Genomic DNA, 26,439 nt, shown 5'->3' on the forward strand with positions numbered 1-26,439 from the left:
TAGTGGCTCATTTTCAAGTACGGTCGCCGTCGATGGAAGGCTGAACGAAATGTTGGCGAGTAACCGATCCACCACTTGAGACTTCAGCTAATGCGGGTGATGCGATTTTACATTATAATTCGCTCTCTATTATCCACTTACCGCAAAATTGTTTTCCGTAGACTTCTGAACTTAATGGTTCTGAGGAGCGAACAAAAATTCATAGCACGGAGTCCAATGAACGAAGTGATATAGGTAGCCGCCAGAGCAGAAAAGGAGGCATGGGAAAGCAAGCATTCAGAGAGTGGTCTTAGAATCAACCGAGTTCATATGTGGAGGACGGAGGTTATCAGTAAAAATATGAAGTTAAATTTCAATATATAAGAAACCATCCACTGAAAAAAACCAAATCCTATGTTAATTCTTTCCCAACCCACTAATTTTCGGATTCAGTCATTAAACCAGCAACAATTGTGTATCCTAGTTAAAAGGATGCGGTTGTTTGACTTTCTGCTGACATCTCGAATCTACGTCGTGAACATGACTTCTTAAATACATAGGTCACCCCTAAACACCACGTTTGCCTGACTAGATGTCGATCACTGGTAAAAATTGTCTCTCAGTCACAAACCCTCTGAATGATCTTCCCCGAAGGACCACGGTAGCCCCATATTCTCGTCCTATTTAACAAACGGTAGTCGGCGATGTCACAGAACCGAAGTAAAACAACCGTTCTTTTGTCAGATGACATTCGAAAGAGTAATCACTCCCCCAATGCAGTCAGAGTGCGAGCCACACCAGGGGTCCATTATTGTGAAATCACTCAGGAAAGAAGCTGCCTCCGGTAGGGCCGAAACTTCCCTTACCTGAGAGCCTTTCTTCAGGAGGGTCCCTGCACACATCAAGGAATTCTTCATAGCAGAATAACTAAGACGTAATAAACGAATAAGCATTCTACCCGTCAGACCTGTGGGATTTCAAACAGTGCGTTTACCACATTTAAAACGGCCTCACTCACGAACCAGCATTTTACGAGCCTGATTTGTCATGAATCTAAAAATTCAGTATTCCTACTGCAAAAGGGGGCATTTAGTGAGTCCAACCATCCTTGCGCCCTATCTTCACTTATATATTGATCGCTGACTTCTAACTTTCTTGATAAAATCCTCTAGTATGTTCGGTTTCAACTTAACAACTGTTTACCGATCAATATGTATGAATTTCTTAAAGTGACTTGTCCAGCCATCATCGCTGGCGCTAACCAGTTATTTGATATTGATTCTGAAGAGGCTATCGGACTGGAATGAGTTTAGCAAAGCGCTTGGATGCTGAGATAACGATTGTTCCCTTCCCCTGAAAATCGTTTTATCAGGATCGGTTTGTCTGCCGCTCATACGTCTGACCGATGAGAGATCGAAAACGGACTATCTTCCAGTGTAATGCTCTACTTTCTATCTTGCTAGACTGGTAACGGTTACTGAAAGCCTACCTACTACTAATGTGTACAATGGACTTTAGAGAGACAACAAAACTGATGCCGCTTGCGCTTTGGTTTAATTCACATAAAAATGAATCAACCTTAGGTTTTTTTGAGATCGATTTCGGTGTACTCATGTCTTCATATCTCTTGATCCCCTCTTGTAAATTCGATGAAAACCTATTGCTGCAACCCAAGAAATCAGTAATAGGCCAGAAAGCTTTTCTCGGACGCAGAGAAGAGGGAGGTAAACATAGAGACTTGCTCTTGTCAATTTTATGTCTTTTCTTGTTGTAAAGTGTCTCGATCAGAGTATGGTGCGACCTGGTGTTGGTTCCGAGGTTGATTTACGGGGCCCATATATTCGTCGAAACCATGTGGACGCTCACAACAATGAGGTTGATTAACAGAGACAACTTACAGTTTTCCTACCAGCTCACGCAGTAATTCACCCACCAGGCAAAATATTTATGGTACCACGACAATCTGTCGCCCGACCAAGTATGTACGAGTGCACAGAAATACCGGTTCTGACAAACTTAGCCACGGTTTGGACAGATATTCGTGTTCATCATAGGTAGTTGTGGATACTTCGTGAGTGGAAAAGAGGAGAAGAACGCATAAACAATCAACTAACTACAAGCTGAATCGCGACAGATGAACCTTAACTGACTAACCCAAGTCCCACCCGTTGCGGATGGTCACCAAACCCGTATTAGATTACGTAAATCGTCAAGATTCGCTTATTACGGAAACCGAGCCCACCGTAATATACTGAAAACTTTAAGCAGATCAACTAGCATATTGTTGGTCCGATATTTCTATCAAATGGCACTGATGAGCTGCATCAAGGTCACCAAAACAAAAGGAAATCGGAACCTTTTACTCGTACACAACGGTCCCGATAACTTAATCAAGGAAAGGATGCCGTCTATGAGTAGCTGAGAATGGTGCGTTTAGCATGGACTTTAAGGGGTCGATATCGGATGCCGTCAACGTAAATAAAACACCAGGAGGGATATTTTGTCTGTCTTGGATTGGCAATCGCATAGCAGTGCTGCTAAGACGTAATAATCCAGGTACGTCCATCCTGTGCAAGCTTCGCGTTTCAGAGTTCCAAAGTTCAAACTAAGACAAGGGTAGGTATGTGCACTTCGAGCTTCGTGTCTAGTAGTTCAGGATGATTACATCAACAGAGGTGTTGGACAGTTCCAGAGATGCGACTGGTTTCTGCGTAAAAACCTGATTTTACATGTTGGCTTGGGGCATGGCACCTAAGATGACATCACACAAGGGTGATTTTCTAACGAAAACGTTTGATTTCATCTCTCGTCTTCTCATTCAAGTGGGCAAAATATGTACTCAATTGATTATTTAATAATCGAATCTTCCTGAAATTACGCTATGTGACGCGTTTTCATCCAAAACACGTGAGGAGACGTGAAGTGTTGTTTCTTTACCAACAGCATTTTCACAGTACCATAATCCTCCGTGGTCCCCAGCGAATGCTTCTGCACTGCAATAGCTACAATCATAATTACTGGCTTTTTCAATGTCAATCTAATCCATTTCATCGCAACAGTAACGTCAATTTCGCACTTACGTTATACAGGAACTTTAAAGTGAGACTACATTATTCTCTCAAAGGTATTGTTTAACACTAGTTGTTCTGCAGACAAGATTATTACGGGTGGTTTTCGATCAACAATACCAGCAACTTTCCTTTTAAGCTCACATTGTCAATAACCAGTTACTTCCAAAATACCCGACGATTAAGTGCCTGCAAATATGGCTGTTTTCAAACACTAAAGCGGTCTTTAGCGAGTCTTGACAATGGTTTCTGCATCCATCTGTGAGCATAAAAGTAACAACTCTAAATATTTCCCCTCGTTGTAGGCACTATTCCATATTTGTATTACCTCGGGTGTTTTAAGTGCACCGGGATATATTTCAAGATCGAAAATGATTACGAACAATCACCCATTCAACTTTTTGGAATAGGTACATCATTGCATTGTAGCTGGATCCAGTTTCATTTCGGGACACGGTATCATCTCAGAGTGACCCATCATTATTCCACGTTCTTTTAGCTGGCCTGATATTTTGCTGTAGGCACAATTGTGACCGATCACTTGCATTTCACGCTAGAGAATATCATTAATTTTGTCACGATCCTACTATATCCTCAGCAGGATTTTTGACGACATATTGGTTCTCTATGCTGGAAATTATCTTTCGAGTGCATGAAGTTTTTACCAATTCTGCAAAGCTGTTGGACGACCAGGGTATCACAGAGTTCATGTAAGCAATCTGCTTTTGTCAAACACTTAGATTCATGAGAGTGAAAACGATCAGTAGGGGACAATAGGAAACCCTTACCATATTAATAATAACTGTAAACTCATGGGGAATACTACTCACAAGGCTGTTGAAAGCTCGTCGGCAGTTCCCTACTGGTTTCTCCCTTCTTGTGGTTTGTCGGGTAGAAGAGTTTCCATCAACCTTTTGTTCTGCTTGAACCTAACTTGCATTGATTTCGACAAATTCACTGGTTTTCACATCAGCCGGGTTTTCACTGAGTCTCTCACCTGAATCTCTCCTTTATGCTATTCCTCAAATGAATGTGTTGTCCATAGGCCGCCTTATGTTACAGTTCGCATGAATTCGCATGATATTTTCATAAAGGAAACTACTCACAAACCAAATCGATTTACAAATGAGTACATTTGTGTAAACCCATGACTTTTGTGACAGACATGTTTTTTCAGCTGCGCGCGTTCTTCGAACAAAAGCCGCATTGGCGTGCTCTTACCCCGCCGTGTCCTATAATTTCAAACTTTGCCAAGCAGGAAAACTTACTTCCACGAATAGTGTCTGGACTTCGTTCGGTCTGTTCCTGCGATTCAACTGGATTAAGTTGATTCCAAGAAAAGCTCATTTAGGACTTCACTCTCAACCAACCTCTGTTTGCTGATGTATTAGTTATATTTTCTATGCATAAATTATAGATAAAGGTAGACAAAATGGTGCAAACATTGAAGAAATTAGAGGTTTATGTCTGAGTATTAAAGGAATAATCATATTGTGCTTTGGTTTTTGTAACGTGTTCCAGATGCATATCTGAAAAACAACTGAAAAGATGAAAAATTCGCATACCCACGAATTGGAACACAAACACATGTATGGGCGGGATCGAATTGTACAAGCTGGAACACGAATGGTGATATTGACGTATGTGCCACAAGAACCGTACGTAATGTGGTTTTCTGGGTGTGCAAACCCAGCGGTAACTGGCGACGGGGATAAGTAAACTGAAAGAAATGATGCACACTGCTCCGGGATGATAAATTGAATATTGATGTTCCAATTTGTATACTTTGAGTTTTTTCTTCAAAATCTGCATCGGTGTTCGATGACAACTTCGCGACATATACTGCAATGTACTGCGCAACACCTGCGAGGGGAAGGAAATCGAAAACTTCTACAATTGGTGATGTCCCAAACATGGATTAGATTTGCAGTCCAATAGCAACCGTGACGATATTGGTTTAATCAAGACAAATGTTCTCCTTCAAGATATCCTATGCCAGTAAATTGCTAAGTCTTCTGCATCATAAAAGGGGAATTCCTGGTCCTCACACTCATCCACCCAAAAAATTATACCCTTTGGTTATTACAACTCTTTGTCATTATAGCAGTTCGGCTTAGCTTAGTGAGTTATAGTCCTCTCATGCTTTTCGTACTAAACAAAATATAAATGAGCAATGTTTAGGGCATATGGCATGTCTTGAATTTGCAATGAATTTCGTTCAGCCGTAGCACCCTTTCAGTGTCTGGCTGCCGTCTCATCCGAATGAAGCACGAGGGCTGGAATATTGCCGGGCTCCCCAAGCCCAGACGGTGGAAATCATGAGGCAGAGGTAGGGTTCGAATCACGGAATTTCTGGTCAGTAAATTCGCGTACAAACTAATGATCCATCTCGCCCGCTAAATTATCAAATACTGAACCGAACCCAGTAAAAAGCACCGGAAATAGTGAATAAAATGGTATCAGGTCATTTAAATCAGATGAAAACATTACGGTCTATTAATATGAATATATTGAACTGTGTTGCCCACTAAGCAAAGGGTAAGACAATCACAAGAGCATCAAAAAACGTGTTGTTTGTTGTTGATCGGGAAGGCTAAGATAAGCGAACACGAAAGAAGGACAGACTATTCCAAATAACTAAGTTTAAATGGCTCCGAATATCGTTTGCACTTGGAAGACAAGAGTAATATCGACAAACACTTTGACGAAGTTCCGCCCGCTCTGTTGAATTCGGCGGATTGCTGCACACCGACTGCGCAGGGGATTTTAAAGTGAATAAATGATACTTCACCAACTAAGTATTAAAGGTTCCCGCTCGTAATATTCATTGTCGCAAGCAACACGGAATAATCTTCGATAGAGTGCCTGATAAAGATACTGTGCTAAAAGAATTATTTACTCAGTCCAGTCAAAGTCCGTCGGTTAATCACTTCATCAACAGGAGAAGCCAGATATTTTGAGGGCGTTTTGTATTACTATACCGTCAATTAGTGAATATTGACAAATGTTGTCCTAGAATGAGTCATATTGGTGTTTTGCCAAACAAAAGGGGTTGGTCTTTATAACGAAATGGCGAAAAGTAAGGTGCATTTAAAACAGTGGATGGAAGCATGCCGCATACTTCGATAACTCACTTCGGAAATACACTCGTCCTTGAACTATATAGTCACAACAGACCTTCAAGGATTTAGCAAGTTAGGGTAACCGACCAGGTGTCGCTTTAGGTCTTCGTACACACGAATGCACACTGTACAACTCCTATCAGTGAGTAGTGTGTATAGACCGCAGGTGTTTCGGGAAATCCTACTTAGAAATGTGCACTAACTCCTTGGACGCACTAAAATTGCCTTTCCTCTCTGCCCGTCTTGATCAGAGAGTCTTATCAGGACTAGGCTGAGCACGAGAGTTTCCGAAAGTGAAGTTACTGTGGCAATCTAGTCACATGGTTTACTAATATACCTCTTAAAAATTTCCATACTCACCAGAAGAATTTGCAATTGCAGTTCCGTTCTGTTTCATATTGCACTGTTTCGTAACCCCGATCACAACACAGCCGACTACAAGAGTTTGGCGCATCTATCGAACTGGCGTTGCACAAGCGTCCCGCAATCCCCAGGTGACCTGAAAGGGAAAGAAAATGTATTTAGGCTACAATATTTCACTGCAGGTCGCAATGTAATATGCGTTATAGCCTGACCAGTGTGAACGTAGTCAGCAATACAGTCCCGTGGCATTTTGACCCTGCAAATGCATGAGTCTGTGGAATACGAAAGTTTTTATCTAAAACTGGCACATCTCATTGTCATGACAAACACGACTAACGCAACCTTGGTCGTCCCGATCCACTTTTTTCAATGAAACCGGGTGTATATCAAACGACCATTCGTGCCTCACTGCCTATGGGACGCAAGTTAATCGACAACGGCTAGCTTAGGTTCCGCCCCAAGAACAGAGCTGAGTGTCTAGCACATGGCCCAGAAAGATATGGTGGATAGACATGGCGTAGATATATTTTATGGAAACATCCAAATAGCTTCTGTTATCGGGAGACTACTCCCGATCTCAGTTAAATCTGTCGTTTCTGCACTTCTTCCAAAGCGATTCGGTGCACAAAAGCAGTTCCTTCGAAAAATGTAATGAAAACAAGATGCGTTTGTACATTGATTGCCGTTCTCGTTAACCATAACTTTGCTTGTATTAGAGAGTTCATCTCCACATAGGTGCACCTTGGTGTTTATATACAGAATAAGGTTGACAGAATTTCTGCTAATAGGTCTACCCGATGGAATAAAAACTAGTAGTATGTTATCCAAGGTTTTCAGCAACAGTAGTCAAATGAAATGAATCCCAGATCTTTAACCTCACTAGTATAGATGGTTGTAGAATGTGTAGAATTCACACTCGTATCACTTTTACTTGAACAGTGTTTGCATACACAAATAGAACACAGGGTCTTGTAGAGCTTGTGAGGCTTGCAAATTAGTAAAAACAACGAAGTCTTACGGGAAAAGCAGCCCTGTGGCCTGCTAACCGGTCAATAAACTCGAAAGATGGTTACTAATGTAATGCACGCATGGGCGTATAAAGTTTACCATGTAAGTATACTCTAAATGATATTGAGCTTGCTCACCATGACACAGCAACGAGCCATGTAACATTGCTTCTTTCACAGCATCTTGCATCGTAAACTGTCGACTAATCACTGCCAGATTTTTTTTTCAGTTATAGCCAGATTCATCTTTAAAAAACTCTATGGCAAGTGCCGTGTTAGTTCTGAGCTAAATATCTGATTGCATAAATAGATGCTTGGAGGTATGAAGGAATGCAATCTTGGTCACTAACTTATTCGACAATGAACGATTCTCAAGGCAGTCATGACCTATTACGAACAATCAGATATGCATGAAGAAGTGAACAACTACGATGCAGTTTTATCGCCTAGTTACAAGCATATTCTCTTGAGCCCAATAGGTTCGGCATGTGCGCAATCCGTGGAGAGGAGGTTGGAGCAACGACCGAAGAAAGACAGTCTGTCTTCTGCAGGATTGCACCTAGGCTACAAAGAACGCTGTTTCCCCCATTTTTGGAACTCGGGTCTTGCTTTGGAAAGGTCTATTTCGGGAACAGTAATGTACGCAAACATAATCGGTTTGCTCATGTGATTCCTGATCTAAATTGAAAGAAGTTCACCCAAATTTTGATCGTAGTTAAGGCTCGAACTTACTGGCCGGAAAATCGCGGTTCGAACCAGGCCTCTGCATCTCCACTACTCCCATCTAGGCTTCGGCAGAATCTTGAGCGATATCTCTGTCGCCGTGTTTCCTCCGGGTAGCGTGGCTACTGGGCACGAAAAGGGTGCCATAGATAATTCAAATAAAGTGTCTTCGAAAACCCACCAAATCCCTATCTGATTGGCCCTTCCGAGGGTACACTTCAACTGGACGTTCATCCTCCCAGCGAACAGATAGAATGCAGTTAAGGGTTGATGCACTGGACTCAGTTCAAACGTATTCAAGATATTTTTAGCTTCCGCTACATATTTGGATTTTTTATTTCATCGCAAATATTGACCTGCTGACTTGGCGCGAATCTGATGAACCTAGGAAGCGTGTGCCCAGAAGTCAAGCTGTGCAGTGGAGCACTATTCTTAGAACTAAGTAGTATTTGATGTCCATGTTAGTAACATGTCCTCTAGCTGATAAGCACTTCAATGCTGTTTGTGACAAATACCCAAAAGGTTTTATAGCTAGCGAACATCATAAATCACCAGGTTCATTGTAATAAAAGACCTAACACTCACCGATGGAAGAATCATGGCGACAGTAGTTTGGTGACTCTTCCAGGTAAACTAATTTTGTCTTGGACACTTGACCCATTTCCGGAGCACTTCTTGGAAAGCGTCGGCGCTCCCAGAGACTTGGAATAGGCGGATTCTGTCGAGTCGCCCCAGCTTCGTTTGCCATCGGTGCCACCCAGTTTGACGGCACAGATCGGTGAACTGGCAGGTTACTGATCACACCTCTGCTGGTATATCGACTGTAGGGTCTGGTCTCAAAGCGTTCTATTATGTTGGTAGGGCGTAGTATATCCAGTCTGGGTTCGTAAGTCGCACGGATAGCCTTATCGTAGGCTAGTTTGAGTAGCATACCAACGCGGCGAAATTCATTTACTCGTTGCCAGCAGGTGCGCATTGAGCAAGCTCCACTGACACCATGGCATTTACACTTTTTGATCCTGTTCTTCCAGACCAGCTGCGTGTTATGTGAAAAATTTAACCTCAGATATAACGAGAACAGGTGGCCAGAATATGATCATGCTCAAGCAAACGGTTCACCAAAATAAGCCAGCAGAGATCTCTTCGTAGGAGTTTTAGGCACATTCATACCTCTTAGAACGTAATCAGTTTGGTGTCGCTCTGAATGATAAAAATTCCATCAGATCCTTGCCTGCAATATGGAAAATTTCAAAGTGATGAGCCATAGTTCCAAAAACCGAAAAGAAAATTACGCTCGATTTTGGGTGCCCGAGAGCTCGAGCTGAGTGGTTCTTGCGTTAGCATACTATTCGAATTGCCCGTGGTTCAAACCTAACCCTTGGGTCCCGACTGCTCTTGTCTAGGTTCAGCATTTTGGTAGTATTTCATGCCTCTTCTCAGTGATATGGCAGCTACGCACCGAAAAGTTACTGCAGCTGGAGGACGGACGGACGGACTGTGGGTTACACTCACGGGTTAAATATGCACGAAGCCTTATACAGATCACTAAGACATTAAGTTTGCGAGTTCCACAAAAGCATACCTACAAAGTACAGGAACACGGGGAGTTTCGCCCTCCCAACTTCTAAGTTCCCCATTGGTCACACAATGAGCGAGGTGTTTTTCACATCTTGGGTGAGCGGACAGCAATTAGTGGGACTTGGGGGAAGCCCACGCACTATTCGCTAAACTGATCCTTGGCTTACCGTTATACACCCAAAACGGGTGGACTCAGTAGGTATCCCCCCTGAACAGCTATTCTTAACACGTCACAACGTAATATAGTCACAGACAGTTCCCCGTTGGTCAAAGGTTGTGGTGTATAAAATCTCCATGCACCTGGGGTACTCAGACCACAGCCAGCCAAAACGAATTCACCGAAATGTACCCGTTGTGGAGTCACAAGCGGAGCGGCTGGTCAGGTCAGGTTATTTTACTTACCGTTCTGTCAGTGATGTTCACGCAAACAGTTTCCGTTCACTTTGTATTTGTTTCAGAGTACAAACTGAAAGTGCCGAAGAAGTGAAACACATGTCCACGTTTATGAAGACGATGCTGACGATGTCTACCCTCAGTCGGCTCGTTTGCGTATGTGGTGTTACCAACTACTCGTGCTGGTGAAAACTTTTAACTGGACTAAGCCGACTTTGCCCCAATCGATTTTTTGTTTTGTGGAAGGCTTGGCAGCAGTAGCCTTTTCCGGAAAGTTGTCTGTTAGAAGAGGACCAAAATACCCACAATTTTTGTTGGTTAGAAAACCTTTCTGGATACAAAGATGAATTTTTGCTGAAAATCGAGGTAGCTAAATTGTGGGACATTTAGGTGTCAGCTGAATTCCTCCGCAGGGATCTTTCCCGTCATTGGTATCAATTAGACCGAAGACCAAGAATTGTCCCTGTATGAACATAAAGTCGAATTCAGTTACTTTAAAAGTTGGAACTAAGGGCTGTTTTTTAGCCAGTTGTGTAACACAACCCCGTCAGACGAACGAAAATGGTGAGTTCAGGAATAACAAGCGCAACTGGTCCATTGTGCCCAGACGGAGAAATATAAGGTAGCCAAGTACCGATTTTTATTAACCAGCCAACCGAGAAAAAATAAAATGTCATATTACGGCCAAATTCAGAGTGAGCTTTCCTAGATGGAACGGATATTTTCGGCATCTCCATCTTGTATGGGGCTTAAAGGAACAATTCATCTACTGCACCAAAAGATTTTCAGTTATGTAAACAAACAGAATGGTTTAAAGTTTAAAAATGCAGGTCGGGCAATTGGAATTCTTCATCTGAGCGCTCGTACACCGCTATTAATGACCTGAGTACTAGGTGAGCTTTCCAATGAATCTCCTTGAACATACCAGCAGTAATCGAATCAGTGATTAATTTTCCAACAGCCGAACACCCACTGGCATCAGAATTCTCATGAATTTCTGTAGACTTAATGGTGTGTCATCGGTAGACAAATTAGTCTCAGTTTATCTAAGCAAAATGTCTTCCGACTCAGCAACGCCAAGTATGTAAAAGTGGAATCGCCAGTTTGTTGCAAACAACACTTTAATATTGGAAAATGAATGTAAAATTTTTGAATATCACTGTTTTTTTGTGTCGGTGACGCACTACAGTACAGTGTTGACCTTAATCTAATTCCCACATCCCAGATGTTCACCATAACGGTATTTTCCTGAGATTATCAATTTGGAAAAAAAGCTTGCCAATCTATCCAGCATTCCCATTTCTGCTTTGCGGGCAGTGAACAGCTATGTCGGAGTTGACTAACCGTTACTGGTATTGGAAGAAATAATAGCCCAGATTGCGTGACTACTGATCATTTGGCATACAGGAGTAAAATGTAGCCAAGTCTATTGGAAACCTCATCACTCATTCCCTTGTCTGCAGGTGAACATCGACAGACTATCATAAATATACGGAGAATGATTCAGGCAAACCTCAGTAAAATGAAGAATTTGCTTCGCTCGGAATTCCAGAATCGTTTTCTGCACTACTACCACAACACCCCGAGGAAACCTAACACTGACCAACATCCCTGCAAGTTATACCATTGAAATTAGCATTCTAGAAAGTGCAGTGAAACATCTGCTAAGCGTTACAAATGCAGCCATATTTCTATTTGTGCTTTCTGGTTTCGAAATCGAAGGCTAAGGATATGACTTTGTAGTGGGTAACCGTATAGGTGCAACACTATCGGTCAGGTGAAATGCACAGATGTGTAATCTCCAATACAGCGTTCAGCCAACCTCTTGTGCAAACTGGTAACTGAAGATCTATGCGCTTTTTAGGTGAACTTTCCACATATTTAGTTTCCAAAATACCTGGTCACAAAGCGAGAATAAAATAGGTAACAAGGAAGTCAACGGGTCCAATCTTCCCAAATTTTTTTCACTCAAGATTCGAGTGTTCTGGAAAGTAGTGAAGCATAGTGAAATGAGAGGCTATAGACCAATGTCTAGGTTGCCGTCAACATCAGTTTCGAAGTTTTTTTAACATAGTGGCCGAATAATTAAAATCGCATTTTTTCCTGAAATCACTTAATTGTAAAAAGCCTTCAAAATGCTGACACTGGCACCTGAAACGTCATATTACGTAATCTTATTCCATTGCGCCGTATTTTGACTCTAAGCTGTCCGTATGACACACTACATGGCGCTAAGCTTGCTTAAAAATGTCGAAGCCAAATTAGGTTCTCGACTTTCTCTCTTTGTATTGATTCACCTGTTAGTGTATCACAGAATGCTTTAGTATGCAAGACTGTTGTCGGATAAGAGGTCTAATGTGGTTGGGCCCTGGTTCCTACCAGTTTACAGCATATCACACAAGTCGGTGGTGGTAAGTGGTGAAACAGAGTTCCCAGAAAATTAGATAAGCACAAAATATCAGACAGCAAGATAATCTTGGGAATGAATCACTAAACATTAGGCCATAAAACCGCTTATGACATACACGGACATGGGCAGTCTGTCAGCTGGCCCACTGACAATTTGACAGGCTGAAGCAAGCGTTCCAGTCTCACTCTCTCTCTCTCGTGCGCAGAGGTTGGATTGCTTGTATGACAATTAAAAAACAGTCTACACCACTTAATAGCGTACCTGATTCACACTGCTTCAATAAGTGAACATCCGTCTAGCCAAAGCTTGGGGTTATCAAAAGCGGAAATCTCAAAACTTCAATACAGTGAGCATAGCAAGATCAGAACGCAACTGAATATTACCCGTTTCAAACTCTACCTACAGACCAATCAACAAAATTAACTGCCTGAAAGTCGAAGCATCTACAGAATCATACATCTGACGCTGACTCTCATGGAAAGCTGTGGATCTGTTAGTGGCGTTAGGTCACAGAAAGAACAAAATACACTAGGTTCTTGTGATGATAAATAGATCAACACCTACAGAAGGACCGAATGTGTGAACTGCTAGGATGGATTTAACAATCAACACAGACCGCATTCCTTCAGAAGTACCTCAACTGCCATCCTTCCTGAAGCATCAAAAGTTTTTGGAGTATCTGAACCCCCCATAAACCGCGGGATAGCCCACAAAAACTCGTCCAACATATTTCAAAAGCGAATGATTCGTAACTATGCTTAGTTTGTCTTTAAATCCTGTACAGAAATCTTACATTTCAGCGGCCAAGCTGGTATACAAACGCTGAAGAATGTTCATACCTACATATTAAAAGATGCTTCGCGAATGTTCGTGAGGTCGAATGTTACGATCGCAGACTGGAAAACTTTTAGATGGCGTGTACAGTCAATGGGTTAGATATGAATAGAATAAATTCGATTACACTTGGAGTGAGATGGAAGAATCGGTTTTGCGCCTGACACAATATAACATGAACGTTTGGAGAATTAATACAACTCCAGAAGCTTGATGTTATTGCTCAAAACGTCGACTCTGGCATTCTTTCCAGATGATATATTAAGATAAGCTTCAGGAGGCCAAACAAGTCGTTCGTGAGGTCATCAATCCCAACCGTTATCTGACAGGCAGAGGCGATTTGCACAATTGCAGATGGAACTTCGCCATTTTATAGCATTGAGTGGCTGAAACACAAAACGGACATCCCGGTCTAACCCGCAATCAACAACACCAGTCTGCAACGCAAATCTCGAAAAGTTCGCAGTGAAATAATTGAAGGATTCTGGAATGTAAGCTTTATTTCATTTCGTCTCGTTATATGGACCACAGAGCTCTTGAATACAAGAGCATCCATTTCTGGGTTTTGATTTCGGTTCGTCTTAAATGAGTATATCTATATGGAGAGGAACCTTCTGGTGTTCACGTGACGCTCAAGACATGTACCACTTAATTTAAGATTGAGTAACTAACCTCAGTGGTTTAACTTCGCTAATGCTCAGTCTATCTTACACGCATGTTTCAAACACCGTTACATCTTAGGGACACTAACAGAATTTGACTTTATTCTACAAATTTGAGTGACTATGAATGTCTGCCTTGTGTCTGGTGGTGTTTTGTTGTTGATACAGTTGTGCTAATGCAGCCCGAGTTCTGCAGTGATATGTCAAAGTTTCCTGAATCTCTATCTCTTCGTTACGTGATCATGGCGAAATAACTTTCCCAGGTTACCTTTTTATCGAACCATGAATTTGGGTTTCTGTGTATCGCCAATCAGCCCGCACTCTGGTAGGTACTTATACTTTCAAAGATCCCCCTGGGGATAGAGGAATCTTTGATCAATAACACAAGCAAGATCTGCTTCGATGGTGTTTCGAATTGCGGTGACTAACTAACATCAATGAAATGCTGATGATACACGACCATCCTGTCTCCTTCTTTGAGGAAAAGAAGGGAGAAGAGACTTTAAGAGAGCCGGAAATCCATTCAGCCACCGTGCTTTGAAAGAACCGCCGCACAAGTTCTAGGACGCGTCACGTTTCATACTGCAGTAGGATGAATGAACAACTCACGCTGCAATCCAACATACGACGGCACGAAGAACTTTCGCAAAAACATCATGCATTGTGGTTAGAAATGACTTCAACCATGCCTCTCTAAGACCTATTGGAAATGAGTAGTGTTCTGTTTGACCGTTTCACAAGCGTAAATGTTTGTCTCTGTGGAACAAAGATATGCTGTTGATACCACAGTCATCCGTACCCGTCGTAACTGCAATTTAATGAAAAGGAAAACCATTCCTATTCTATGTGCTTAGGAACAGTAAAATGCTACTTCTGTTTATTTTTAAGAAGCTGACAGACTATGCTTTATCAAAAGAACCACCGTTTTTAAATCGTAAACCAAGATTTTTTAACAGGTCACAACATCGCTATGCATCCAATTTTAATGGGAACTTGGAAACTCTTAATGTGTCCAAAATTTGTGAATTGGAGTGTATCATTTTGTCTCAAGAAGGACAGACTTAAATAGGCAAACAAATTGTTAAAGGCGAACAGTTCGTTCTGAAAACATGAGCGAAAACTGTGGGTGGCCATATCTCACGTCAGTGAGCAAACTGAAACAATAAAAAACAAACAAAACGAATGGTGCCACAGACAATTTTCCAGACCACCGAGTAGTAGACAATCCACAACGCGCGGTTTCTTGTCGACAGACTGACGCTTAAACTAGAAATCAAGGATAAGATCTTTAAATCTAAAGGGATGTCAAATCCACTATTACACGTGCCAGACATTCGTGCATAAAATGTTTTACCTCGTTCTCTACATTTCACCTGGGGCTGTATTTACCCCGAACATAGTTGGCGAGAGGTTAGCATGACTGTCTGTCAATAGAATGGTCAATAATTCATTCAGGGTCTTCAGTACCCATCTAATGGAATATATTTTACAACGGTCGTCTATGACTCATCACAATAGGAACAAATGGCTCTATTCGAGAGGGAAGTAGCAACCCGACGATGGTTATGACGAGATGTAAACGTTGAGTTTGCTCTGTTTCTTGTGGGATGGGAGAGCAGACAGTAGACAGCATCTGTTATTTGTGCCCAGCGCCAACACGAAGCCATCAAACACTCACATATGCGGGAAAGTTATGGTGTCTAGAACAGTTTTTAATTATCCCCAGTGGCTGTAAGTTGCCTCCATATATCTGAGCCAGGCAAGAAATAAGCCATACACACCAGAGTCCACAGGGTGACAGTGTCTACCTCACTCCGTACTGAAACATGATGTGGAACATACGGTTTTATCGCCGTAAGCAAATAACCGATCATCAGCCAGAGAGACAAAGAGCAGTCGAAACAAAACCTCGCCTGAATATCCACTGGCAGAAAATGGGGTGTGACTATGAGACAGCTGAATTTATTTGTTGTCGGGTTGAAGGTAATACCAATTCACCTAACAAAACCATGGCATTTTTCTTAAGACTCATAGGCTTGGCTAAACCTCTTCGACAGCCCACTTCCGGTTCCGCCCTTCCTGTTGTCCATCTCTCAGGCGTAGTCGTCGAGTTTTGCATCAGGCATATCTTCTAGTCAAACAGCTTATGGTTGTCCAACTGCCATCAACCAACTATGAACTGCACACGTTTCTCAAACCCTAAGAACTGACAGTAATCTTATCCTGAAGAGAAAAACAGCTGAAACAAACTAATATGGTTGTAACTCCGAATGAGTTCTGGCGTGCAACGACACTCACGAGGAATTGTTTACATGATCTAATCTGTTAACACAGCCCTCCCCCCACACACACAAAAAACGCACGAGTTTCTCATAAATGCATTCAAACGACAGCAAGAAATTTCCACGCATCATTTCACACTGAAGAACGAAAACTCGTGTAACGAAATGTCAGTTCTAGTTGACAGGTGAATTCATGCGGCGAATAACATATCGGGGGATCGTTCTGAATGAAAGTCTCGAACAAGAGTGAACGAAACCAAACAACCGGTTTACCCAGGCGAACTCTGAAAGTCTTGTTACATTATTTCTAACAATACAACGTCATAGTAAGGGGCGAGGACACATTCACGCTAAGCGAAACCACAGTCATATGCCATACGCAATGAATCACAGTGTTTCAACGGGGGGGCCACGGTTGACCGGTTTTCATCAGAATTCTTCGAAGTCGATTCGAACGAAATAGTGTCAGTCGAACAAGCAAACGAGTGGGTGAAACTCGGTAAACAGTAAAGAGCGTAAAACGGCCGAGGACAGAATGGAGCTAGATAGAAAGCTATCTCGTACACAGAAAACCAGTTAGTTCTTGAAGAAACTGAGTAGACGTGAAACAGCTTCCTCTTCGAAGTGTTGTACCCTGGTACACGCGTAGAGTGTGACAAAATTCTCCTATGAACAACCTATTCACATCAATGATGGTAATAGCATCCAACGAACTTTGGCAGCCTAGCTAAATTCACAGTGGTACACATGTGGTCAATCGGTTATGTGGCTGTTTAAACCTTATTAAAGTCAAAAGAAGTGAGTATCTTGTATATATCTAAACAAATTCAGAACTGTGACCTTCTCGATAGGAGCTTTACCACTTACTATCAGCAACGCACGGTTGATCAGTAACTTGATTAGTTACCGTGTGAATATGAACGAACTTCAGTAGTTCGCCAAAAATGCTGATGCACGTAAACTTTATATCAACGAAAGAAATTACTTCCAAGTGACTCACTTTTCTACCTGCTCTTCGGTTGTGTAAATTCATCAGAGTTCGGGCTTTTGTGTGCATAATTCTCAACGTTTCTTCTTGCAGTTCTTGAGGGCTCAATTTCGCAGGCAGATCTATGAGCTCCTTTGTTGAGTTTGGCCGTTGTGATGGGGTGCTGTTACCGAGGGAACGGACATAACGGAGGCGATGTTCGGTCGATCTTAGGTGACCTCGGTTATCAAACATCCGCTGACGTCCAAAGCGAGGACCATGTAGTTGCTCCTCCCTAAGTATGGCTGCTTCACGGTGCTCACGATCATTTGCGTCGAGGAACATTCGCGTCAATCTCATCCCAAATTTGATTGGATCGCTGCAACCGCCCCAGGTAAACACCCCTTCAGAATCTCTATCCTGGCCCTCACGTCTCCGTGGGTCACAATCACAAGTCCCCATTTGGCCACGACTACAAGCCCGAGTAACTGCCTGCACAATACCAGCAGACCATGAAGCTGATAGAAACGCGGTTTCCCGGGAACCTGACGACAATTTAACAAGGAAGTATCGAGATGTAAGAGGTGAGTCGTAGGTGGATTGGTGGACAAAAGGCATCTTGCAAACCAACCTGGTGACATGCTTATCTATTCATCCGTACACCCAATTACCCGTCCATGCATCCAACCAATCACCCACCCACTAATTCAATGACTCCCATTTCCACGGGCCTTGACAAACTCATTCTAGGTATATCCGTAATGCACTACTCATAAGATTGCTGAAATTTCGTCGACGGCCCACGACCGACTTCGCCCTTTTTGCGGCTCATCAGGTAGGTGCAGTCCCCGAGTTTCCGTCAACTTTGTGCTCTACTTGAAGCCAAATTGCACGAAATTAGCGAAACACACTCATTTTCTGCCTGAAAATATCACAAACGAGAGATTCAGCTGGGTTTCAGGTGAGCTTCTCGCAAAACCAAATCACTCTAGGTATGTTGCTTCGACTCAGTACCGGTCCCTTTAACAGGTACTTGGGCATGCTCTTATTATCTGGAAGTTGTCCCCACATGTTTGTGTCGTGCCCTGGTTGCTTTCATTCCGAAGGCCCCGAACGCAAACTCAACATGTCATCCACTCTTGTCTCAAGATTTAGTATTACACCTGCTGACTAACGGAAACGTGGGTTGCCAGTGTCCTCAGTCTAGTTTTTATTTCTATATCGTACTGCTTGGTTGCAACTTATATCGCTGTAGCACATTTCGCAACGTCACCTACTAACGACTGCATCAAACTCCTTTTGGTGTTTGCTGACATATCAGAAGCCTCTGATCTGAACAGATCCACCGAGGCTTTTTGAACACGGCAAAACCTAACTTGACACATCACATGGTGCTATGGAGACCCTGTAGCATGTTCCCTTTATCGCTGCTGCACAACAGTCAGGCGGAGAGATGCCGGTGAGAGATCCTGGGTCCCAACAATCGTTCATCATGACAGTGAATAAGGGTGTTTAGTTAGCGATGCTGCAACTGGACAACCAGGTCCCTGACATGTGCGCCAAAAATCAGGCTCAAATTAGTGAAAAGCTTAAAGCTACTGAGATCATGTTGCCACGGTGATGAAAATCCGAAGAACAAAAGCCACTATGGCCTGTGAGGATAGAGAATTTTGGGTGACCGCGTTTTTAATCAAACCCAAGATTGGTATTACTCCTCTGGGTTGAACAGATACCCCTTCACTTTCTGTAGGTAAGGAATCTGTCACAATCGAAAGAAGTTTCTTAAAGTCCTCGATAGTCACACGAATTGTTGGTTGATGCTGCATCAAGTGATGAAGATGACCACGGACCATACATTACGAGGCTGACATATTCGCGAGTTCCCAGCCAACCCCCTCCAACACCCTCAAAAGGCTGGATAACAATATTAGACGATTTATTGGTGGTTGGCCATATGTGCCGAACACTTTACTTAGATACATAAAATCCAGCAAATTATTTGGAGTTCCCGGCATCCTACGTCTGACGACAACAGTCACGTTGCAGCTGCCGTCTACGAAGTTCCCAATACGACGCAACGTGATTGAAGATCTCACATTTTGAACGATTGTTTGGAATGGCACTTTCGATCCGGGTAAAAACACGTGTGTGAATACTAAACGTGGCACGGTGAATTCTTAGGGCGATGAACTGTTGGATGTTTCACCTGGGCTCCTATGCATTACTGACTTGGGTTTCTAGAATGAGCTTCTCCCCAGGGACGTATCCTTGGTGTCCATCGCCAGTGCAGCCCTTTGAGGACAAGGGTTAGAAAAGCTCGAAGGAGTCACAGTGGTTAGAGACTGTAGCCAACTAGAGAGTTCATTGCATTTCATACAATCCTATTGTAGCAGTCACGAGGTTCACTGGCCATATTCATGTTTTAACAGAATAGGGAAAAATACCTTCAAACTAAGGGAGACTCTGTTTTAGAGGAGATAGGGCACCCACATCGAAGTCCTTTATCAGGCGTCGAGCAACGGCGATAGACTTCATCATGGTGGCGAATGAGGCGAATGATTGTTCGGAAGTATGGTCACGATGGTAGCCTGTCTACTATCATCTAAGCGCTACTCGTCATGGATCGTGATACTGACGTTTGGCTTCACAAACCACTGATTATTGCACTTGTTCGACCCACCGGAGTTGGTTTTTGGACTGGGGTCGCCTACTCAGTACACCCAGCTCTACATGACGCTTCCACTGAGGTGTGTAACACTGAGTGTTCTTCTTTCCCATGGGACGAATAACGTATGCCAGGTGTGCAGCCCTTGAACAGGAAAGCGCTTATTTCATGGTGAAGACTCCTGACTGTCGCTTGTTCTTTCTTCAGTTAGCAGTGTCTATTCTTGTGCTTTCACGTTAGCCTCTAAAGTACATCGATGAGAGAACCTAGCTCAACCAGTAAGGATAATACACCCATTCGCATACCAATTCATTTTTCACGGAAGACTCACCTGGATCCCAGCTGGATTCCCACTTTGTGATGTTCATCCTCAAATCACTGTGTTGCACCAGGCCATCGCGTGCTTTAGTTGGTAGGAAATATCTCAGTAGGCTTTAGAGAGGTAACAAATTACTCATGAGGTTACTGAAAACCCTCCGACAGCTGCGCCGATTTTGGGGCCCATCAGCTAGACACAGCCTCCAAGTTTCCGTCTAACTTATCTACTACCTAAACCCAAATTGCACGAAATCCGACAAATTCACACATTTGCATACCGAATCGGGTCCGAGCGGAACGAAAATATGACAAAAACTCGAGGATGCGCCCATCTGAGTAGATTTCGATAAGGACGAAACCGGTCGTGGGCCGTTCCAGAGTAGTACAGAAGCGATTTCTTGGGGTAGGTTCACTTTTTTACGTTCTCTTATACATTCTCCCGCATTTACTATCTGTTTTTCCTGAAGTACACTCTCCAAAGGTAAACTATCAAAGAAGTAGCAATAAAAACATAAGTGACAGAAGTCGCAATGATCCAACAATCGCCATTTCCCATCACGAAATCAGCTGGTTTTGCAGCCGTTACCAGGGAAGATTCAATTACATGGTTCCTTAAACATGGATTAACAATTTCTCAAAAACACAAAAAAGTTGGGAAACGGTTTATGTGGCAATAAAGATAACCTTATGACTTTAAAAACACCGAATATTATCTTAAATTGTTGATATCCCAGTGCATTTTTAAGCCAATTAATTCTGCTTCCATTCCCGTTGGTCACTTGGCTAGCTAGGGTTCACTTCGGAAATATTTCCGTTAAGTTATAAGGCCAGAAACAATTTTTCTGAAAGAAAAACTGGTTTCACTTCTATCACTGTACAATCTCTCTCTTCGTGATCTTTTCATTTTGGTAAACTCACTGGTATTTTTCCCCTCGTTTTCGATTCTTCGGAATGGGAAACTTTCATTTCACACAGTTAGCCTTGCCATTAAGCCCGTGATGTACCAGGATCTGAACGTCCTTGTACATATTTTTATCATTCCGGAATCAGATAGACAATTAGCTATATGTGGGTACCCGGAGAGACGTGCCTAAACCTTTTTAGGACGCCGTGGAAACGAGATTTTCCTATCTTTGTGGAGTCGGTTCGCCGCCACCAGAATCAAAACGCCAAAAGAATAAAATCTAGGCTACTCACAGTAACACAGTAGCTGAACTTGTGGATCAATCTAGTGGTTGGGTCCAGTGTTGAACCACACATCACAGTTTTGCGTCGTACTAACATTTTGAAAGGCTACTTTTGGGTGGTAATGACCAAACGTCACGCCTTATGCCAACTGTTTGTTGCTAACTCTTCCACTCCGCGTCACTAAACGCCTTTGGTAGAATTTAGTTAAGCGACGATTGCACGAAATAGAAATACTGCTGCCAGTTGAAATATATGCTTAGAAAAAAGTTATCCCAAACCTTTGTTTCGCGGGATTGCAGGGTTTCCTGCGTGCATGCCCTACGGAGTCATTGCCACTACTAGTGCTTTGACTGCACCGGCAATTTGGGTGCACGGAAAAGTGAATAAAATGCTGCTGAAGTTTAGAAGCGTAAAAGAATAATGAAAGTAGCCAGAATCGCAGTGGAACATCGAAGCGAATGAAAAGTCAATGTGAGGTTTCATTGGTCTGCTAGATAACCTGTGAAAAACCCCTATAAGCGGTTGTTCATGATCTCCTGCGGTTGGCATTCTAAGGCAGTGGATTGGCAGGTAAAGGTGTATAAATGTTTCGTTGCACTAAAGAGCATTGGTTCACTTCATTCTGTTTTTGACATGCTAAAGTACGTTGAAGCTTACGGTGACGATAGGATAAGGATGGCTTTAATGGTGTGAGCTGTTTTGTGACCTTGAACGCTCGCCTACCTAAACCGATGGCTACTATCAATGATTCAGTGCAGTACCCTAGTATTCTTGAGGCTAGAAGATGAGGAAGCCAATAAACTTTGGTATCTTCTCGTGTAAACCTGAACCATCCAATATGGCGGAGTTATCCGAGCGGAAATGGTCATCTATAAGTTGAGTAACTGTATTACTTCATAAAGGAATCTACTCACAAAGTTGCTAAAAACTCTTCGACGGCCCACGACCGGTTTCGCCCTTCTTGGGACTCATCGGTAGGCGCAGTCCCCGAGTTTCCGTCAACCTTATGTTCTACTTGAANGTTTCCGAGACAGACACTCATTTGCAAATCACTTCGGTTTTCAGAAGTGACTTCTTTCTGAAAATATACTGCGATATCCCGAATATCGTGCCAACTGAATCATGAGGCGGCCTGTGTGTAGCACATTCAGTTGTAGAATATCATAACCGAGAGGTCCAATAGAGTCTCTCGTGAAGACCAAATTGATTTGCAAATGAGTGTATTTCTCGAAAACTGTATTACTTAATAAATAAATTGTTACTTGACCGATTCGTAACTTGCCTTTCGAAATGGTAAGTGGGATCCGTAGTAGAAGTTGTCTGACGTTCAAAGGGCTGCTGTTATTTATTTCAAAATGTGTACCATTCGTGCATTTGGACTAAATTAGTTACCAAAAGTAAATGGATGTCACAAACCATATACCAGCAATCTGCTCGTCCTAACGACGGGTGCGACCACTCTCAAACAAATTACATTTTATAACGTTACTAATGAGTAGTCAAAAATACAGCGTTAAATCATAGACCATCGCTGACCGGAATAAGATCACCATCATCAAAGACAGCAACATCAGTGTTGGCACTGATGCTTCACTGGCGTATCCCGGAATAAGAACATGGGCTGGAATCATTAGACGGAACGCGTGCTCACGGTGTGGGTGGAAAATACACGGAAAATTAATCCAGATTTTTATGTACACCTACCATCCCACCATTTTAAACCGAGATTTGACCGTGTACTAGAAGCCCATCTACCCTGAGGTGACTAGAAACGCTACATTCGCTACATCCTTATTGGGGGTCGTCAGCAGTTGGACTTAGTAGTAGCTCAGAGGAAGAAGTTCGTCTAATGAGCTAAACTTCCACCTGAGAAGTCAGTCAGTACCTGCTAACGCGATGTCCTTTCTATGACTGAAGAATGAATAGCACTCTATCCATTGTATGGACGAGTTAGTCAAACTACTGAGCAGCCACTCAGTAGCTTCAGTGATCTACCAAATAGCGGGCGAGTAGTGGGTTCCGGAATCCCTAGGTTTCGGTGAGGTGCAAAAAGATTCTGATTCCCAGTAAAAATGAAACAGCTTTACAGTTCTTAAAGGACGGGATTCGATATGGGCTGAGTTTACCGTGGAGGGGGGACTGAAGAGTTCGCACATAATGCCTGTGTTTTGGTAATCCCGAACAGGAAGACGCCTCAAGGCAATATAAATATCTTCCTGATATCAGACTTTAGGAAACACTGCATGCACTTGTTATATCCTGAATCAAGTTAGGCGGTGGAATTTTTTGCACGTAAATGGATTATATGTTAGGAGATTGGGTTCCGCCAATCACAAGTAATACCCCGAGGCGTTCGTTCATGCTGATGCAACACAGTTGATGATTTATAACTTAAGCGGGAAATTACTGCACATCCAAACTTGGACTCTTCTGAGGGTTGTAAGAAACTGATGACAAAAGTTGCATTGGAGAAAAATTGCTTTAGCTACCTTGTAAGACGCTGTCTGTCGCACATAGGAGAGGAACATACCTCGCTGGAGTACACCCTCCAATCCGTTGACTTTGGGCACCGGATTCGTCTCAGACTGCATCTGATACAGGAGATTGACCGCTGAGCAGTTCCACTGTTCATGCTGGAACTGGTGGACGCATTCATGTAGACCAAGCTGAGTTCCTTCAATCATGGCCCAAACCAGGCCAGAGTGCTGAAGGCACATTTTTCGCTGTTGTGTTGTCAGACCTGTCAGAGCGTGGCATATGGCGATTTCTTGAGCGAGCAGATCAGTTCGGTCCATCAGGGGGACAGGTGCACTGTTCGAACTCATTTGTCCGGCCTCCTGATGGATGGTTGGGGGAATTGTATTATCGGAGGATCTGTGCGTTTGTATATTGTAGGAACCATAGCTGTATTTTGAACGTCCAAGAGGAGTGGAACTGTCGGATGTGGCTCGTACAGACTTTTTGGCTGCATAGAAAGGCGTTTGTTGTTGATATCGGGATATCGAAAATTCAGCATTTGGTGAGTGATGGTCAACGAAGTTATTGGTTAGCTTCAGTGGACTTCTACCACTATTCTTTGGTTCACTCGGTTGTGTCAAGGATAACAGATCAAAGAACCTGGAATATCGAGAAGGGCGGAGATATTTCCATTTAGACATTCTGTTAAAATCGGAGATTGTGGTACTTATTAGTGCTCCACAAGTGATTTCACAGAAACCTTCATTTAAAACTAGCTTACCTTGGTGACCCATCCACTTTACAACGTTGTTGCGTTGCGCTGTGGTCATCCAGGTTTCTCCTCCCCTCATCCTTAAATTCTTATTTGGCACAACACTAATTAATGGTCGAAAATCATGGTGAATGATTTTTTCACACACTAAATCAGAGTACTTATAAACAATGGCACTTTTGCAGGGTTGGGGAGAAAACAATCTTAAAGTGCACAGCACGATTTTCAAATGCGAAAATTCCTTCCTGTGATGGTGATAGAATAAATTTGGAAAATTTCATCATGGATTTTCTTGGATGAGAAATTCAAGCTATATACTATCATAGGAAGCACCGGGAATGTGAAAAACTTAAGCTGGTCATGAGTCTGTAATTCAATGCTTGTAATAAGGGAAGCATTGCTAGGAAGTTATTTTCTTTACTCTACGTTTCTTCAAGTAGAAACGTAAAGCGATATCTTCAAGTACTAAGTAGGCAATTTTTAAACAACGGGTTAAAGCGTCATTCATTTGAGAGAGATACTACTGATCCGCAAACAGATGATGTAAGAATTCACTGACTGACCACTGAGGTACCCAGCCGATTCTTGCAATTAAATACCCCAAACACCACAGCTGTGTAAATTTGGAGACCCTTATTCCTCATAGGGGCTAGGTGCAAACGGAATGGGTGTTTCTGGGAAGACAGGTCGAGGTACAGTGCAGAAGTGGATTAGAACCACCCACCTTTCACTCACCGGACATGTGATTTACTAACTGAGATAACGCGAGCGCCTTCCTTCCTTCTTGCCCATGCATCTGAACATCAAAAATGACTCCGCACACCTCCGCAAATGAACTTTAAAGTGATATCTATCGACGGCATCAGTAAAGCCCAGTTGTGACTTCCAGATATGGTCAGCTGTGGATGCATTCCAGGTGCTCAAGCGGCCTTGGTCTTAATTCTTGGAAGGTAGGAATTCGCGGGCGGAACATAACACTCGTAGAGTTGTTAAAAATTCTACAGCAGCCCACGAACAGCTTCGCTCTTCTTGAGGCTGATCAGGTAGGCGCAATCCCCGAGTTTTCGTCAACTTTACATGCTGCTTGAACCCAAATTCGCCAACTGCACTTTTTTAAAAAGCAGTTTGGTTCTGATTAGAGGTCCAACTAAATCAAACCCTATTTCTCATGTACAGTGATTATCTTCAATTGAACGACACAAGTTTCACGAAAACCCGGCGACTGTGCCTACCTGACGAGCAGCAAGAAGGCTAAAACCGGTCATGTGCCGTCTGCAGTCTTATGACTAGTGTGCTGCGCCCAGGTTTAGGCAGTTAACTTTTTATTCAGCCACACACTTATAGCAACGGTTTTTAATGATTATCGACACCAATTTTTCAAGCCTATAGATGACTTCTTCTGTCAACAATTCCTCCCTGGGCTGGCAACCTCAAACGACCAACCGGAAGAATTGTACCCTCATGACAGTGGATGAATGCGGATGAATATAAGAAGGTCAGAAGAAATCATTTCGCCACGACGGATTTTGTATACAGCTAATTTCGTACTCAGCTGACTGGTAGTTGTGCTACGCAATATTTATAATTTCATATCATTCTGTAATACGAAAGACTACAATTAGTCAGCCCACTGAACGCGAGACGAAGAATG

At 42.7% G+C, this 26,439-nt stretch overlaps 1 protein-coding gene across 1 annotated transcript; it reads right to left on the reverse strand.

The window, feature by feature from the left end:
* Positions 1 to 8,836: 8,836 nt before the first annotated feature.
* T265_01780 (hypothetical protein) lies at positions 8,837 to 24,717 on the reverse strand (the record flags this gene model as incomplete). The annotated part of the gene is made up of 3 exons (XM_009165870.1): positions 8,837 to 9,298; positions 17,422 to 17,933; positions 24,090 to 24,717. 3 exons carry the CDS (start codon positions 24,715 to 24,717, stop codon positions 8,837 to 8,839), a joined length of 1,602 nt encoding a protein of 533 aa, XP_009164134.1.
* Positions 24,718 to 26,439: the final 1,722 nt, after the last annotated feature.

Source organism: Opisthorchis viverrini, assembly GCF_000715545.1.
Source record: "Opisthorchis viverrini unplaced genomic scaffold opera_v5_19, whole genome shotgun sequence".
In the NCBI taxonomy this organism is placed as follows: domain Eukaryota; kingdom Metazoa; phylum Platyhelminthes; class Trematoda; order Opisthorchiida; family Opisthorchiidae; genus Opisthorchis; species Opisthorchis viverrini.